The 16,949-nt window shown below is 33.7% G+C and overlaps 1 protein-coding gene across 1 annotated transcript; it reads left to right on the top strand.

The window, feature by feature from the left end:
- Positions 1 to 3,844: 3,844 nt before the first annotated feature.
- On the top strand, positions 3,845 to 8,822 carry LOC109083951 (leukocyte elastase inhibitor-like). The gene is made up of 8 exons (XM_042773258.1): positions 3,845 to 3,998; positions 4,946 to 5,122; positions 6,231 to 6,386; positions 6,497 to 6,652; positions 6,749 to 6,866; positions 7,035 to 7,177; positions 7,262 to 7,429; positions 7,719 to 8,822. The coding sequence occupies exons 2-8, from the start codon at positions 4,955 to 4,957 to the stop codon at positions 8,121 to 8,123; spliced, it is 1,314 nt and encodes a 437-aa protein (XP_042629192.1). The 5' UTR covers positions 3,845 to 3,998; positions 4,946 to 4,954; the 3' UTR covers positions 8,124 to 8,822.
- The last annotated feature ends 8,127 nt before the right edge of the window (positions 8,823 to 16,949 follow it).

Raw genomic sequence — 16,949 nt, 5'->3', positions numbered from 1 at the left:
AGCATTTCTGATTATCATCAATGTTGAAAACAGTTGTGCTGCACAATATTTTTGTTGTGGAAACTGTGATACATTTTATTTTTCAGGATTCACAGATGAATAGAAAGTTCAAAAGAACAGCATTTACTTGAAATAGAAATCTTTTGTAACATTATAAATGTCTTGAGCAGCAAATCAGCATATTAGAATGATTTCTGAAGGAACATGTGAATAATGATACTCAATAATAGCATCACGTTTAGTAGTGTGTAGTTGGGTCTATGTATAAAAGCAGAGTTGTAAAGAGTACCTGAAAACCATACTTGAGTAAAAGTACAGATACCTTACAGTGAAAATTGATGATGAATGATGGTTAATAATGAATCATGACGCTCAATAATAGCTTCATCACTAGATGGCGATAGAGCTCTTTTGAACTTTGTACCTTTTCTGTCCAAATGTTAAATGTCAATATTTGTCTAAAAGTGATGTTTAGTGATATTACATCATATAATACATGTGTCTTTAGACATTTGTGTGTTTAGACATTTAATTTGCTAGTTTTTAAAAGCATGTTGTTATTAATACGCCTGCTTTTCAAATTTGGGTGTTTTTGTTAGATGTAGGCTACATATGATTGCATGTTGCATGCTGTGTTTTGAAAATAAGCAATAATATTTTTCTGGCACGTTTTGTGTTTGGCAACACTTTTAACCTTAACTGATAGCCTATTGACACTGTTATTTACTTGTCAGTCTATGGGACAGTCACAGGCCTCCCGGTTTTCATCCAAAAAATCTTCAATTGTGTTCCGAAGACGAACAAAGCTTTTACGGGGTTGGAACGACATGGGGGTAAGTGATTAATGACAAAATTTTCATTTTGGGATGGAGTATTCCTTTAAGTCTCACATTGTGAGTTTACTTGTACAAAACAAAGTAGCAACATCTCTCCAAAGTTTCAAAGTTATACACCGACAACAACCCAAACAGGCAACAACTAGCACACATGCTACTGTCTGGGACAGGCGAAAAACAGTCTCCAGACGCAGCAAAGGCCAAGAATAACCCCGCTTCAGAAGGAGTTTCCAGCTTTATCCACATGTTCTCCCTCCAGCAGCCAATCAGAGCAAGCGAGTAACTAGGACCAGCTGATCTTCATTAAGCTTTGCATGGAGTAGAGAAGAGAGAGAGAGAGACAGAAAACAAAACACTCACAAGACAAACTGTATCAACATAGCAGCAATATCAAATACTGAACAAATATAAAAAAAAAAAAAAAAAAAAAAATTACGCCTTGGGACGTATCACCCTCACAATTCTGCAGTATTTTACCTTTATTTTAAAGCAGGTAAGTGATTTCACAACAGCGTCTGCCTGACTGTAAATGAACACCAACAAATATGAACTTTGCTAAAGTTTATGACACAATCTATAAAATATTCCATAGAAAACACACATCAGATATTAATTAGGTTACTCTAATTTATATATATATATATATATATATATATATATATATATATATATATATATATATATATATATATATATAAATATCCATATTTGTAAACTCTGAGAAATAACCAGAAAAAAATATAAATATCAGTGCAAATGATCACAGACATTAATTGATATATGACTTTATATTTAAGTATATATAATATATATTTAAGTATATATTAATATAATTCATTCATTCATTCATTTAAATATAGTATAAAGTTACTTTATGTTATAGCCTTATATATATATATATATATATATATATATATATATATATATATATATATATATATATATAGATATATATATATATATATATATATCAACAAACAAATGTAAAACTACTGGAAATGTGTTAAACATGTGTGGGAAAAACTTTCTGAGCCAAAACCTAAAATCTTTTGCAAGAACATCTTGTGGTTTGCAGATTCATAACAGGCATTCTTTAACTTCAAGTGAAAACAATCTACATGGCACAAAACCAAAGCCACAATGATTACACAAGGCTTAATGATGGTGAAAGCATGTTTGCACACTAGCATCTTCATGCAGTCACACCCAAAATGACTCACAGTTCTGACTTATGTGACCTTTATTTTATAGGTAAGTTACTTCACAACCATTCACATGTACATGAGCGGCCTGACTAATAGAGTTATATGACTGTAGGCTATATATGAATATATATGAAGAGCAAATACAGACATCGCCACACTTTCATTATCTAATAAGAAAATATTTCATAGAGAATGCACATCATTTTTTGACGTCCACTTTTTGAGCAATTTTGCTGGGCAACATTACCGTCAGTGGGCAACCAGGTGAGACACAGGGCCCACGACTGATCTAAAGTATCTAAATTTGTTGCCCACTCTCAGTGAAAAAGTGCCCAAGCAACATTGCTTTGTGTATCATCACCTTAAGGCTCATTTGAGAATTAAATCATGCACAGAAATGACCACCGGGTGCATGTTTATTTATTTTTTATAAATGAATTATTATATAACAATTTCAGGAATAGCAAAATTCAAATGGTGCATGGTGGTTAAAAAAATGCTGTCCGACTTGCTCTCCTCCGAGCATGATGGGAAATGACATGATGACCACACAGTTTAACCCTCATTGACCTACAACATTCAAATCTAAATATGCTTTCATGTATTTTGTAATTGTCCTTTTTAGCTTGTTTATGGTCAGATTTCTGTTCATCAGCTGTGCTTTGAAATTTTGTTGTTGTTGTGTTTTTCACCTATGACATGCCTTATAATAAGGAATGTTATTTATTTAATCTGCTTCTTCTATTAGCTAAATTTAGTAAATATAAATGTAAATATGGGGAAAATAAGCATTTGTTTGTTCTTATAAGTTTGAAAAATAAAAAAGTTGTAAATTGTATGACTATTTGCAAACAACTTTTTTATTAAACTTTATTTATTTTTATTATTGTTGTTGTTGTTGAGTCCAAAAAAAAGTCCACCTACTTCAACTTAAAAACTTCAGATTAGTTGCTGCCTTAAGTGTTTAAGTATAATCAACTTTCAACTCAAGTCATTTCAACTTAAATGAAATTAAATTGACTTAAAAAAAATCAAGTTGAACTTTACATAACTTCTTAAAAAAACATTTGAAATTGCTCAACTTATTTTCTTGTTGCATGACTTACTGATCATATTGCAGTGTTGTAGATGTTTATCCTAATATAATAAATATCCTAATAATGTGTTTAATTATGCATGAACAATCATGAAAGTGGGATATCTGTATAAAACTTTTTTTTTACAGAACTAAAAATTAACAGACAAGATACAGCTATTGCTTCCACAGCAACAACTAACAAAATATGTTCTAAGAACATTTTGCTAACGTTCCAGTTAAGTTATGAAAACATTATTTTTGATTTTTTTTCTCTGAAAATACAAAACAAAGTTTTTAAACGTTTTAAAAACGTTTGGTTCTTGGTTATGCAAACAGTAAGGGAACATTCCATCTTATTTTAATAAATTGCAAAAATTATGGGAATGTTACATTTGAATATTCTCCCAACATTCTGAAAAAAAACTAGAAACATTTAAAAAATGTTTCAAGAACATCCAACTAAAATGTTTCAGAAAAAAAAAAACATTCCATAAACAATATATAAATAATGTTCTTGTGCTAACGTTCTGAGAACATTATTTTTTAATTAACGTTTTTGTGTTATTATTGTATTAATGTTTTTGGAAGAATGTTTTTTTATAGTTTTTGGAGGAACGTTTGTACATTCTCTATTAGCTAAACAGTGTTTGTCTTTGTTAATGCAGATCGCTGATCTCCTGTCAGATGTTGAAACACCACCCTGACAACACTTTTCCACCCCACCCCTCGACTTCAGCCACCCACATTCCCCTCCACATCCAGTTCTGGAAGTTTACAGGAAGGCTGGGCTTTAGGGCGAGGCAACATTTATCAGAATCGAGGTGAATTCATTCATCTCCGACACACAAGAAACTTCTTCACTTCTGCTGAACACTCTCGGTAAAGCTTTTAATTCAGTTCTCTGTTTGTTTGCAGTACTTTTATACAGTGATTTAAAGTATTTGAGTAAATGTAATTGACTACTGTACTTGAGTAACTTTTTGAATACTTTGTAAAAGATCAAAGATATTAGCAACTTTTACTCTCTGCATCACTACATTTTTGAATAAGTATCTGCACTCTTTATTTCACTAGCTACATTTGTAATAAGTGTTGCAATTACACCATACATTTTGCATGGCACCTTGATTTTTCTGCAATAGTTTATTTCTGCTACAAAAGAGCTGATATTGCTAATTACAGAGCTGAAAGTACTATATCTTGTGCGCTTTGCCTTTGTCTACAAGGCTACTTTACGTGAATGCGAGTTTCTTAGCAAGTAGTTGTGAATCACAGGTGTTTTATATATGAGATGAGACATGACTGCAGCCAGCGATGAGCCCCAAACCAGCACATCCAGTGCAAATATATATATATATATATATATATATATATATATATATATATATATATATATATATATATATATATATTTTTTTTAGAAAAAACAATTATTACTCTCTTCACAAATCAACTCTTTTTCTTGTTTTTCACTGCCATGTCTCTTTGACTAGTGAACCTATATTTGAACCTATATAGGTGCCAATTTCTCGAAATTGAGATTTATACATAATCTGAAAGCTGAATAGATAATCTTTCCATTGATGTATGGTTTGTTAGGATCAGACAATATTTAACTGAGATACAACTACTTGAAAATCTGGAATCTGAGAGTGCAAAAACACTACACTACACTACACACTACTAAACTACTGTTCTAATGTTAGTAGAACCATATGAGACATAAAGCATCCATGTTTCTTTGACAAACATTAGATGTTTATATGAAATGACAACTTATTTTTGGAATTATTGTCACTTTATTTACTTTATTCTTTCTTGCTCAGCTTGTGAAAATGGAGCCTTTGCCTGCAGCAAACACCCAGTTCTCTCTAAACCTGTTCAAGAAGATCAGCGGAGGAAACGCATCAGGAAATGTGTTCTACTCTCCGATCAGCATCTCTTCAGCTCTCGCCATGGTGTCGCTCGGAGCAAAAGGAAACACAGCGGCGCAGATGTTTAAGGTGAACTCACACAACCTGAGTTTCTGCACCTACTTTAACTGAGAGAGAGCGTGACATGAGAGAAAGAGAACAGAGACAGAGAGAGAATCAAACCAGGAAGTGACATAAGCCTTTTGCAAAAAAAATTTTTAAAGGAACAGCTCACCCAGAAATGTTATTATTTACTCGCACCACACTGTTGCAGCTTGTGCAGTATATTTCCAATCTGCAGTTATGGATTCATGTTCAGTGAGCATTATTTGTTAAGCATTCACAAGAAGCTTGTCATTCCAAATCTGTGATTTCTAGAATATTGCACTAATTCATTCAAGTCCCCTAAAAAGGCTGGTCATTCACGTAAGGAGCACGTTGTGTGGCGAGAGGAGAACATATCCAGAGACTGAAGACCAAGTGTGTAAAGAAGTCAGTGAAAGGTGTGATGGTTTAGGGGATGTTTTCTGCAGCAGGAGACGTTTCCTTGAAATGTCATTGTTTGCAGTGCATTTTAAAGTTTCTAAATTGTATTTAAGAAATGGATTTAACAGAAGTTATCAGAACAGTGAGATTATCTTTATTAACCTCACAGTCATTTTGTCCCAAAGATGATTTATTTTCCCCAAAAATGCTAGTTAATGTTATCACATTGGACTAAAACGTAATCTCTTTGCTCACACACGGTATAACAACTTGAAAATGCACCGTCTCAAAACAACTTACAAAAAAAATGCTTAAATATTTTCTCGTTATGTTATATTATCGCCAAATCTTGGATTCAATATTTTTATCAACATTTTTATTTTTTTTTGTTACAGGATTTTTATTTTTTTTTTTAGATGTTTTTTTTTGTTGTTCTTATTGTGTTGTGCCTCTCAGTTTTCGAGAGAACATGTCAAAATTATTCACAAATAATGCTTTTTCACTCAAAAGCTGAGGTGCATGAGCTCAAATCAATCAGGCCTACGATCAATCATTTCCAAAAAGAAATACAAAACCTGTGCTAATTGAAGCTGACAAAAAGACTCGATCCATAATTTGGTGATAATACAGCATTATGAGTGATTTACAAACAATTTTTATTTTGACTGGGGATACTAAAAGGATTTAATTCCACCATAATAAAACTGTGTAGGTCCTGGGTTTTACCAGTTCTCCCAAACCTGACGCAGCGACTCCAGCATCTCATCAACAAGCTCAGAAGCCCCAGATTGCCTGCGGTGTCAAGGGTCAACATGGACCGTCAATGACGCAACAAACCCAGAAGTTTGAGATACCTGCCGAACTCAAGGTTCAGTATGAGTATTTACATAAAACACATACTTCATGACTTGCGATGACAGCTGTATTTGCCTGTAAATGGGTTCATCTGAATAAATTTGATATAATTTATGCAAACAGAAATCTCCTGCTCAGCTCACACCTGGACAAAAAACTGAGGATCAAATTCATTCCAGCTTTAACAAGCTCATGAGTGAACTGAAGAAACCAGGAGCCCCGTATGTGTTGAGTCTCGCCAACCGTCTCTACGGAGAGCAATCCTACCAGTTTGTTGAGGTAAGACTCAAAGATAATAATTCAAGGTTTGCTCATGTTATTAAAGGACAAAGTTATAGAAATGATCTCTAATTCAATTGATTTGCTCTGTTACAGAAATTCCTTAATGATGCAAAAAGATACTATGAAGCCGGACTGGAGGAGGTGGATTTCAAGAAGAAACCAGACGCTGTGCGTCTCGACATCAACAAATGGGTGGAGAAAAACACTCAAGGTGAAACCCAGCATGAATTCAAATTTGAATACATTTATTTGTCTTGAGCTTATCTTTTTGTCTTGAGTTGATCTATTAGTCTTCGTAGGATAGAAAATGTTGAAATGTGAAGCCCTTCTGGGTTGTTTAGATTATCTTTGAGATACGATTAGAGTATTTCCTTTCTAGGAAAGATCAAGGACTTGCTCCCACAGGGATCCATCGATTCATTGACGAAACTGGTCTTGGTGAACGCCATCTACTTCAAGGGGAACTGGGAGAAGAAATTCCCAAAGGAAGCCACCAGAGATGGACAGTTTAAGCTGAACAAGGTGAGAGTTCATGCTCTTGTTCAAATAAAATATTTGAAATGAAATATGGAGGAGTTGTGACGTGTTTCAGTTCATGCTTGGCAGACTCAAACTAAACCAGTGAAGATGATGAATCACAAGGCAGAGTTTCCTGTGGCTGTAATCCCAGAGATGAACAGTCAGGTTCTGGAGCTGCCGTATGTCGGGAAGAATCTCAGTATGTTGATCATCCTTCCTGAAGAGATTGAAGACGAAACCACTGGCCTTCAGAAGGTGAGACAGCACAGATTATACTTCATTAAACATAAAGGTCCCAAAAGGCGTGGTTTGCAGCGAAGCCATAGAAGAACTATTTTTTGTTCCCCCAAAGAACCTTTCAGTGAACAGTTCTTTAAAGAACCATTTTTTCTTAGTGTGAAGAACATTTAAAGAACATTTTAGAGTGTATATAGATTGTTGTTTTTATTATTTCCTAATGGCAAATACATGCGCCAAGTTCTTAGTATTTATGTTGGTTTCTCATGGTTTTAAAAACACACATTAACATGACTTTCTTATGCAGCTTGAAAAGGCACTGACTTATGAGAAGCTGATGGAGTGGACGAGACCTGAAGTCATGCGTCAACAAGAAGTTCAAGTATCTCTGCCCAAATTCAAGATGGAGGAAACCTATGACATGAAGAGTCTTCTGATCAGCATGGGGATGGAGGATGTGTTTGACCTGCAGAAGGTGAATCTTTCAGGCATGTCGTCCAACAACGACCTGGTGGTGTCGAAGGTGATTCATAAAGCCTTCGTTGAAGTAAACGAGGAAGGAACCGAAGCGGCTGCAGCCACCGGCGTCGTCGTGATGACCCGATGTCTGAGGATCCCGCAGTTCTTTAACGCAGACCATCCGTTCCTCTTCTTCATCCGACACAATCCAACCAAGAGCATTCTGTTTTACGGACGCTTCTGCTCTCCGTGAGCGAGTCCTGCGCTGTGAGACCCTTCCAGCTGGTTTAGTTAGTTTATCTGGTTAGAATGCATAGGAGAAACTTGGGACAACTAAAATAAAATAAATAATTAAATTAAATATAAAAACTTACTTTGTTTTATTTTTTTTATTTCAGCTAGTGCCAAGGCAAAAGTCACATTTTTGTTTAGTTTAAGCTGAAGTACTAAAATAACTCAACTAAATAATCTAAACCTAATTAATAATAATAAAAACTAGATAAGCATGAAATGACAAAAACATAAAATTATTAAAACTTTAAATTATAAAAAAAAAAATTTAAATGAATAAAAACTGAAAATATAAAAATATGTATAATATTATATAAATTATACTAAAATAGCATTTCAGCTTTCAGTTGAGCATTACAGTTTCCATTGCTGTAAACACCCCGAACCTAAACATTTAACAATTGATTTATATTCATGATAAATGTCATGACTCTTGACATGTTTATAATTGAAGATATTAAGTGCATTACAGTTGTCCTGGTCTCATCTGTGGTTGATAATCGAGATGTTGTGTTTTAGATGGCTCTCTGCATGTCATATGTAATCATAAGCATCAATAAACTTTAAGCACTTGTTGTTTCCTGCACTTAATGAGGCTTAAATAAGCCAAATTATCTTTATGCCAAAGCTATAAGACAATAAAACCTGTTTTTGTTTCAAATCTGTATTGTTATTTAATCAAAACAGCTGTTACAATTGATCTCTGGTCATTTAGGCGTGGTGTAGAAAAATTCACATAAGACTGGTTTCTGAGTTTTGTGGGGACTATATATATATATATATATATATATCTATATATATATATATATATATATATATATATATATATAAAATCTAAAAAGTGGTTTTGTATGTTGTCTTTTACATTTGTACCATTTCAAGAATAGTTTATTTTTTGTAACATTACAAAAAAATCATACAATAGGCAGTTTAAATTAAGCAGATTTAGGCAAAAAAGGTTGGGGCAAGTTGTCACTTACATTTATAATGGAACTTAATTCAATCAATTATTTATTGTAATTTATGTTTTGAGTTTAATTTTTTCCATGCTTTGCTGAAAAGCCATTAAAAAGGCAACAAAATATCAAAGATTAACTTAAAACAAACTGATCTGACAATCTTATAAAATCCTACTTCATATAGATCATATGGTGTGGAAAAAATGGGGAATACATTGCTGTAAGGGCATGTTGTCACAAAAGGTCAGTGTGCATTTATTGAAATGTATCTTTTTATTTATTGTTTTTTAGTTTTTTAAATATTTATGTTTGAGGAATTTTAGTAGTAAATTATTTTCATTATTATTTATTTATTTCAGTGGGTTGCCTAGGCAACATTTCTCATTTTAGTGCGTTTTTCATCTAATAGTTTTATTTTATTTCAGCTTTATTTTAATTGCCACAGGTAGCCTTTATAGTGCGGCTTGAAGTTCAGTGTCCAGATGTTGTTTGTGACGCTCGTATCGTGTCGCGTTCAATCACGCGTCCTCACCGCCAGATGGCGTCAGAGCGCTTCGTGAACGCGCGCGTCCGTCCGTCGCGGTCCGCGCTTCTCGCTCCGTGAGACGTACAACAGAATGTACAGAACACAGTGTTCTTGTGAAGGACCCACGTGCCACATAATGAGTCTTTGTCTTCATGTATGTGTCTCTCAGTATAGAGAAACTGCAATTCTGAAACTGCAGCTGGGCTTTAATATCCAGCAGTGATGGGTGACTGCAGGTCAAGAGATCACTGATGAAGGGTTATTAATTATTAAAGCACGGCTAATATTCTCCTGTTAATGTTTAGGCTACACACCCTATATGCATCATACAACATGAACTCTTTTCTTGTGTAATGTGTAAACACTAGAGCCAGAGACGCATATAGTGTTTCATATAGGCTACTATTTCAAAGAAAATACCTTCATTTTTATTTTCAAGTAAGATGTTTTATATTTGTTTTCCAATCAATGCATTGATTTTCTTTAAATAACTACAACAATTGCATCCTTTAAATAACTCAAAAATTTAATTTCTAGTCTTTTTTATGTATTTTTATGTATGTATATAGTTCAAAGCATTATTTTGACTAACAGAAATTGCAATGCAGAACAAAACTATCCGTTTGCAACTTAATGGTGGCAAGGAAACTGGAACTTCTGTATTAGCATGGATCCATTTCCAAAAGCAATCTTACTTTTTTGTCAAATGCTGCCATGCAATCTCTAGCTCAGAAGAAGAGCACTTCCTCAAGGTTACACATGCTCATCAACACGTGTTTTAAGAATCTTGATCAGCAACACAGATGACTTTTTTCATGGTCTCAGTATCATTCCTCATGGCCTATACTGTATGTGTTGAGTGATATGTCATATCATGGCTCTACTGACCTATTTCACACACTCGTCCTCTCTATCCATCCCTAATGTCTATCTGACACTGCATGCATCCCGCTGTGATAAGGCCGAGCGCCCAGTGCTGAGCTGGTGTAGTGTTCATGAACTTGATATATATATGTATATATATATACGCACACATGTGCATTAGTGTGTCGGCGGTACAACATGTTCCCGCTCAAAATAGCACTTTGCAAAAACAATATGACCCTATGAGAATTCAAACTCTCTGACCCTCCCTGAGATTAAATGAATCAGATTGAACGGCCATCCATGCATCTCTACAAATGCAGCAGAATTCACATCTGAACAAGATTCAGCAATGAAACTCGTCAGTCCTGCATTAAAATCATGGCCAGTGTGACTCCTGATTGAAGTGCACCAAGGGAAAAGATATTGCAAAAGCAACATGCTTCCATTGATTTTAATATCACTGAATATGACTTGATTTCAGCATTTTCAAAAATTTCAAAGACAAGCAATTCGTCATAACCAATTAAAACATGCCTTGAGTAATTCTGATATTTTTCACTAAAGCAGTGAATAGACACACTGTAGCTGAACTTCAAACACTAGAGCATGCAGCCAATAATTCAATATACAACAAACCCTATAATCATGCAATTATGCATGCAAAAGAAATACATAGGTGTGTCAATAAAAAAACACACACACACACACACACACACACACATAGGTTCACTTCCCAGCAAATATGATCTGATCAGAACGTAAGCTTTGAATGCAACAAGTCGCTTGAATGTAAATAAACTCACTGTTTGGTCGGTGGTGACACTCTCCATGCATGACCTTAAACCTGAGGAAGAACTGTCATAAAAGTCCCTTTGGTATTTTTATGTTGTACAAACACAGCTGACATTATGAGTGACAACTGGAATTAGTTGCATTTCAGAGCAGTGACATTAAAAATTTAAAAATTAAAAGAAGTATTAATTAGATATATACATTTATAGCTGCATTAAAGGCATTTTCAGAAAGACCCACAACACATTTGCATGAGTTTCAAAATGACTATGGAGATTTTTACATTAGATAAACATGATGAAAGTTCAAATGAAAATTTGCTAATAAACGTGCTCACCCTCAGGCCATCCAAGATGTAGATGAGTTTGTTTCTTCATCAGAATAGATTTGGAGAAATGTAGCATTGCATCAGTGTCTCAGCAATGGATGCTCTGCAGTGAATGGGTGCCGTCAGAATAAGAGTCTGATAAAAAAATCACAATAATCCACAAGTCATCCACAGCACTCCAGTCCATCAGTTAACATCTTGAGAAGTGATTATAAGAAACAAATACTGTATATCATTAAGGCATTTTTAACAACAAATCGTTACTTCCAGATAAAATATGAGTCCATAATCCATAACATTTCTTTCTCCAGTGAAAAAGTCATCTGGTCTGAATCAGGAGAGAAATCTGCACAGATCAAACACGTTTACAAGCCAAAACAGCTCTAAACAAATATGTGGCTGGATTTTGATGTGAGAGACAACAGGAGATGGACTTTTTCACTGGAGGAAGTGGATTGTAGATTATGGATGACTTAAAGTTAAAATGCCTTAACGATGGATTTGTTTCTTACAAACACACAGCTGTTGTCTTCTCCAGATGTTAACTGATGGACTGGAGTGATGTGGATTATTGTGATGTTTTTATCAGCTGTTTGGACTCTCATTCTGACGGCACCCATTCACTGCAGAGCAACTGATGCAATGCTACATTTCTCCAAATCTGATGAAGAAACAAACTCATCTACACCTATGATGGCCTTAAGGTGTGTACATTTTCATAAAATTTTCATTTTTGGGTGAACGATTCCTTTAAGGCATCACGTATAATTAAAATCACACATCTAACCAGAACGGCAACTTTCTTGTCGTTTTATTTCCAGGCCATCAAATTTGCATACAGTTGAACATGTTTGCATGCCTATTTAATATGGGTAAAGATTAGATTGTTTTAACCAAGGTATGTTGAAAGCATTTGAAATGTGATGTTGTCTCAATTATAATTATATGAAGTACACAAATTTATTTCCCACTTTGTTCCACACATAATGAAATCATTAATCTGACCATTAATATTGTTACTCAGCAGCTGAAAAAAAAGAAAGATTTCCTGTCAAACATAGATGACGAATGCAAACTTTACTGTAGGTTATGTAAGCCACATAAGCATGTGTGTATATATAAACCAAGCATGACACACACCTGCATACATGCACTGTGACCTTTAACCTCAGGCTTTCTCACCTCCTACCAAAAATGTCTGCTCTGTAATGCTTCAGTTGCCAGAACTTTAACATGATAAATACGGTAGCAACATTTGAATTTTTACAGACTGACCTTAAATTTACAGTAAAAACTCTATATTTCATTAACTGAACTGTTAATATACCAAATCACTAAAATCAGTTTCTTAACTTTATAATATACTGACAATCACCTTAAAAACACAGGAGATAAAGAGAAAGTCACATGATAAATCAAAGTTCATCACAAGTAGCTTTTCCACAATAAAAAAAATAAAATAAATAAAATAAAATAAAATAATGCAATAAATATTAATTTAACAAAATAAGATGTGACATAAAAACCTTAAGGTACTTTTATTTCAATGAAAAACCATCAAATGTGAAAAAAAGACAGGAAATTATAAGATGATTTGTTCTTTTTTACTTCTAAAAATTTTATTTTTAACAGTATTTTACATGAAATGTCACATAAAATCTATTACAGTTACTCATTGTATAGAGTAAGTGAACTTGCATAGCATTTTTGCAGTTTTTACATTTTAAATTTTACAGAGTGGTCAACTGGCAAAAAATGTCTGTGTCTAAAAATCTATGCTAAATAAATACAAATAATTAAATGCAACAAAGCATATGATTATGCATAGTTGGGATAGCAAAATTAGGTGCGTCTATTCCGTGGCAGAAACAGGTGTCCATATCTTCTGAATAGTTACATCATCATCAATAGTTTTAGTTTCATCATTGACCAGCAGGGGCAAACTATCTATGCTGACCAGCCAAAAACTGAACCGGAACAGTAGGGATGTGGTTCGGGGTTCAAATAGCCTCAATCAGGCATGGATTCAGAGGGTGTTTATATGAGAGCTATGCATGCATTCAAAAAATAACAGAATGCATATTTTAAACTTAATAATACAGCATTCATGGCTCTCAAAAAAGAGCATAGATAACGATATAGTCCAGGACACATTGACTTTCTGAATCCACATCACAAAGCCTGCTGTTTACTAGACAGAGATTCCATAAATCAGAGTTTCTGCGTTTGACCTCTGACCCTTATGTAATGTATGGTTATCTGAAGCTCAGTGGTCATCCTGACTGAGGCATGTACCAACATACCCTAAACAACTCCCCTCCCCCTCGACCTATACAAGAACTTTGAGCCGTCTTTGTCCTGCCAGAGGAACACGGTGATCCCAGTTCCTCCTCACTGAATTTGACAGAAGTTTAAGAAAATTTACTTTAAGTGAGATGAAAGTATTTTCAGAGCAATGAAAATGAAGAACAATGCTAGTGGCAAAATGTACACCACTGCAACTTATAATATAAAATAATATATATATATTTTTTTAATCCTGAATACACTGGCATATATATTTTAGTTCTATTTTGGCTCTTCTGCTTACCAAGCCTGCATTTATCTGATTTTAAATACAGTAAAAACACTAAAATTCTGAAATATTATTACCATGTGAAATAACTTCTTTCTGTTTAAATATATTGTAAAATGTAATTTTTTTTATCCTGTGATCAAAGCTGAATTTTAAGCATCATAACTAAAGTGTTTAGTGTTATTTTATCATTAATAAAGTAAATTCAATAATTTGTTTGATATTGAAACAGTTCTGATTATTATCAATGTTGAAAACTGCTTTATATGTTTGTAGAAACTGATTTTTCAGGATTCTCTGATGATTATTACGTTCAAAAGAACAGCATTTATTTGAAACATAAATCTATTTAGAACATTATAAATGTCTTTAATGTCACTTTTGATCAGTTTAATGCATCCTTGCTGAATGATTGTTGGTGTTTGTGTTTATCCTCAGTACATTCAAGGTATGAGATTGATGATTAAACCACCTGAGCTCGGCTCATTTTGACACTCAGTACTGCTGTTAAAGCTTCCCAAAGACACATTTCTGAACTTCCAGTGTTGTGTCTCTCCGTTTGAGATGTGTTTCTGTTTGCATTCCCTCCACCCGTCTCTGCTGGAAACTGGTTCAAACTGGCTGCGGTGCAGGTTTCCCTGCATGTTTGAGCTCACTTCTTACTCGAAGGCCTCCAGTGAGATGAGCTGGCAGCTCCATGTGTCCAGTGGAATACAAACACATATCCATTCTTACATATCTGGCACAACTTTAGCTGTATCCTGCTGAAATGGGACCCTGGGACAAATGTGCACAGATAAGTTACTGAAATATCATGTGGCACTAAACTGCAACAAAAAGAGCCCCTAGAGTTTCATTGAGTTGTGTAGGAAGAATGTGACACCACACACATTACATAACATACATAACATGCAAAAATGTTCCTTTTCCTACACAGAAACAATGGCGGGAAAAAAATATAAAAGAAAGCATTTACTGAGGTTTGTGCTTGAACCAAGTGACTTAAAATCAGACAGATCCCCTCTTAAGTGCTGCGCTATAAAGATTACAACTTAATATGAATTTCCCAAAGTCAACACACTAAGATCTTTTATTTTTTATTTTTCTATTTAATTTCAGAAAGGTTGTGAAATTTTAATTTTGTTATAAAAGTGATGTTAATGTTAATACTGATACTTATATTAATTTTGATTTAAGTTTGTTTTTGTGTGTGGTGGCAGAGATTAATTTAGCAAATTAAACATTAATTTGAATTTTAAAATAATATTGATGTTGATATTGATATTATTAATATTTAAGTATTTATTTGTTTATGTATTTATTTTCCATGGCAACAGGGATGAATTTAGAAAATTCTTAAAATCAACACATTAAAATCTTTTTAATAAAAGTTGTGAAATGTTATATTGAAATTAATAGCGATAGTGATATATATATATTTTTTTTTTATTATTATTTTTTTTTTTTTGTGGCATCAGTCAATGCACTAAAACATTTTAAATAAAAGTTTTGAAATTGTATTGATATTAATGTTAATATTGATATTGATATTCATTTTCATTACAGTATTTTTTTTATTATTTTTTTTTTTTTTTTTGTGGCCACCAGGATGAATTTAGCACATTAAACATTACTTTTAATTTTAGAATAATTTTGATGTTGATATTAGTATTAATATGGATATTAATTTATAATAATTTATTTTTATTTATGGTGGCAGGGATTTAGCAACTTCTCAAAATAAACATTAAAACATTTTAGTAAAAGTATAATTAATTTTATTATAATATTGATATACTGATATTGATATTTATTAACATTTTTGTACTATTATTATTTTTAGTTGGGGCGATTTTGGATTTTTATAAGTTTTTATAAATACACTGTAATTAGTTTTGGATGAAAATCGTCTGCTAAATGCATAAATATATATGAAAGAGAAGATTAGAACTCGAAAAGTTTGTTTACATCAGAATGTAGGACAGATTCATGTACATTTTATGTAACTCAGTCATGTGACGGGACTCAGCCAATCACACGGCCCTTACCACATTCAGCTGTTGTCACTATGATGAATCTCACACAAAATCCTCATCCCATCCTATTCAGAGCAGGGTCTGTGACGGACACATCTGCTGACCAATAGGGCAAAATAAATTTTTGGAAATCTGTGTGAGATTTGGCCGTCCTCCCGTGTCAAACATACTCTGGCTATCTCTCCACATGCCAAGCCTGAATGTTTCCACCTGAACAACTCAAATGTCTCCCAGCACCTGTTCCCTGAAATGATCCAGCGCTCACGTCAGTCAGTGTTCTGATGGGTTGATCTGGGTGTTGTCTTCACATGTCTTTCAATAGTGCAATAGTTTGGTTGTTGCAGTAATCATGAGGCTGTCAGCAATTGCCTTTGAGCAAAACACTCTGTATAAAACAACTGCATGCAAGGTTCAGTGCAGGGATCTGGCTGCTTCTGAGCTCCCGCTTGACCACGACTGTTTCCCTGGAGCTAGGATTAATTTATCACGTGAGAAGAAAGAGAGTGTGATATAAAAGAAAAATCTGTCAACAGAAATCAGACAGTCAGTTATAAAGTTTAACATCATAGAAATATGTGGCTGCATGATCCCACAATTGAGCATTCAGAATAAAATATTCCAAAGGTGAAATGTAATAAAATGTTACGTACAATATTTCTAGATCATGATAGTAATGAAAAATAATGAATGTTCACACTCAATAAC

This window comes from Cyprinus carpio, chromosome A16, assembly GCF_018340385.1.
Source record: "Cyprinus carpio isolate SPL01 chromosome A16, ASM1834038v1, whole genome shotgun sequence".
In the NCBI taxonomy this organism is placed as follows: domain Eukaryota; kingdom Metazoa; phylum Chordata; class Actinopteri; order Cypriniformes; family Cyprinidae; genus Cyprinus; species Cyprinus carpio.
Note: the sequence above shows the minus strand (reverse complement) of the source record. Positions and strands in the feature narration are given on the sequence as shown.

What these genes read in the sequence shown, in the direction of transcription:
- LOC109083951 (XM_042773258.1), top strand. Translation starts at nt 4,955, where the DNA reads ATGGAGCCTTTGCCTGCAGCAAACACCCAGTTCTCTCTAAACCTGTTC. An exon ending in CAGCGGCGCAGATGTTTAAG is followed by an intron (nt 5,123 to 6,230) that starts GTGAACTCACAC and finishes AAAACTGTGTAG; the next exon opens with GTCCTGGGTTTTACCAGTTC. An exon ending in AATCCTACCAGTTTGTTGAG is followed by an intron (nt 6,653 to 6,748) that starts GTAAGACTCAAA and finishes GCTCTGTTACAG; the next exon opens with AAATTCCTTAATGATGCAAA.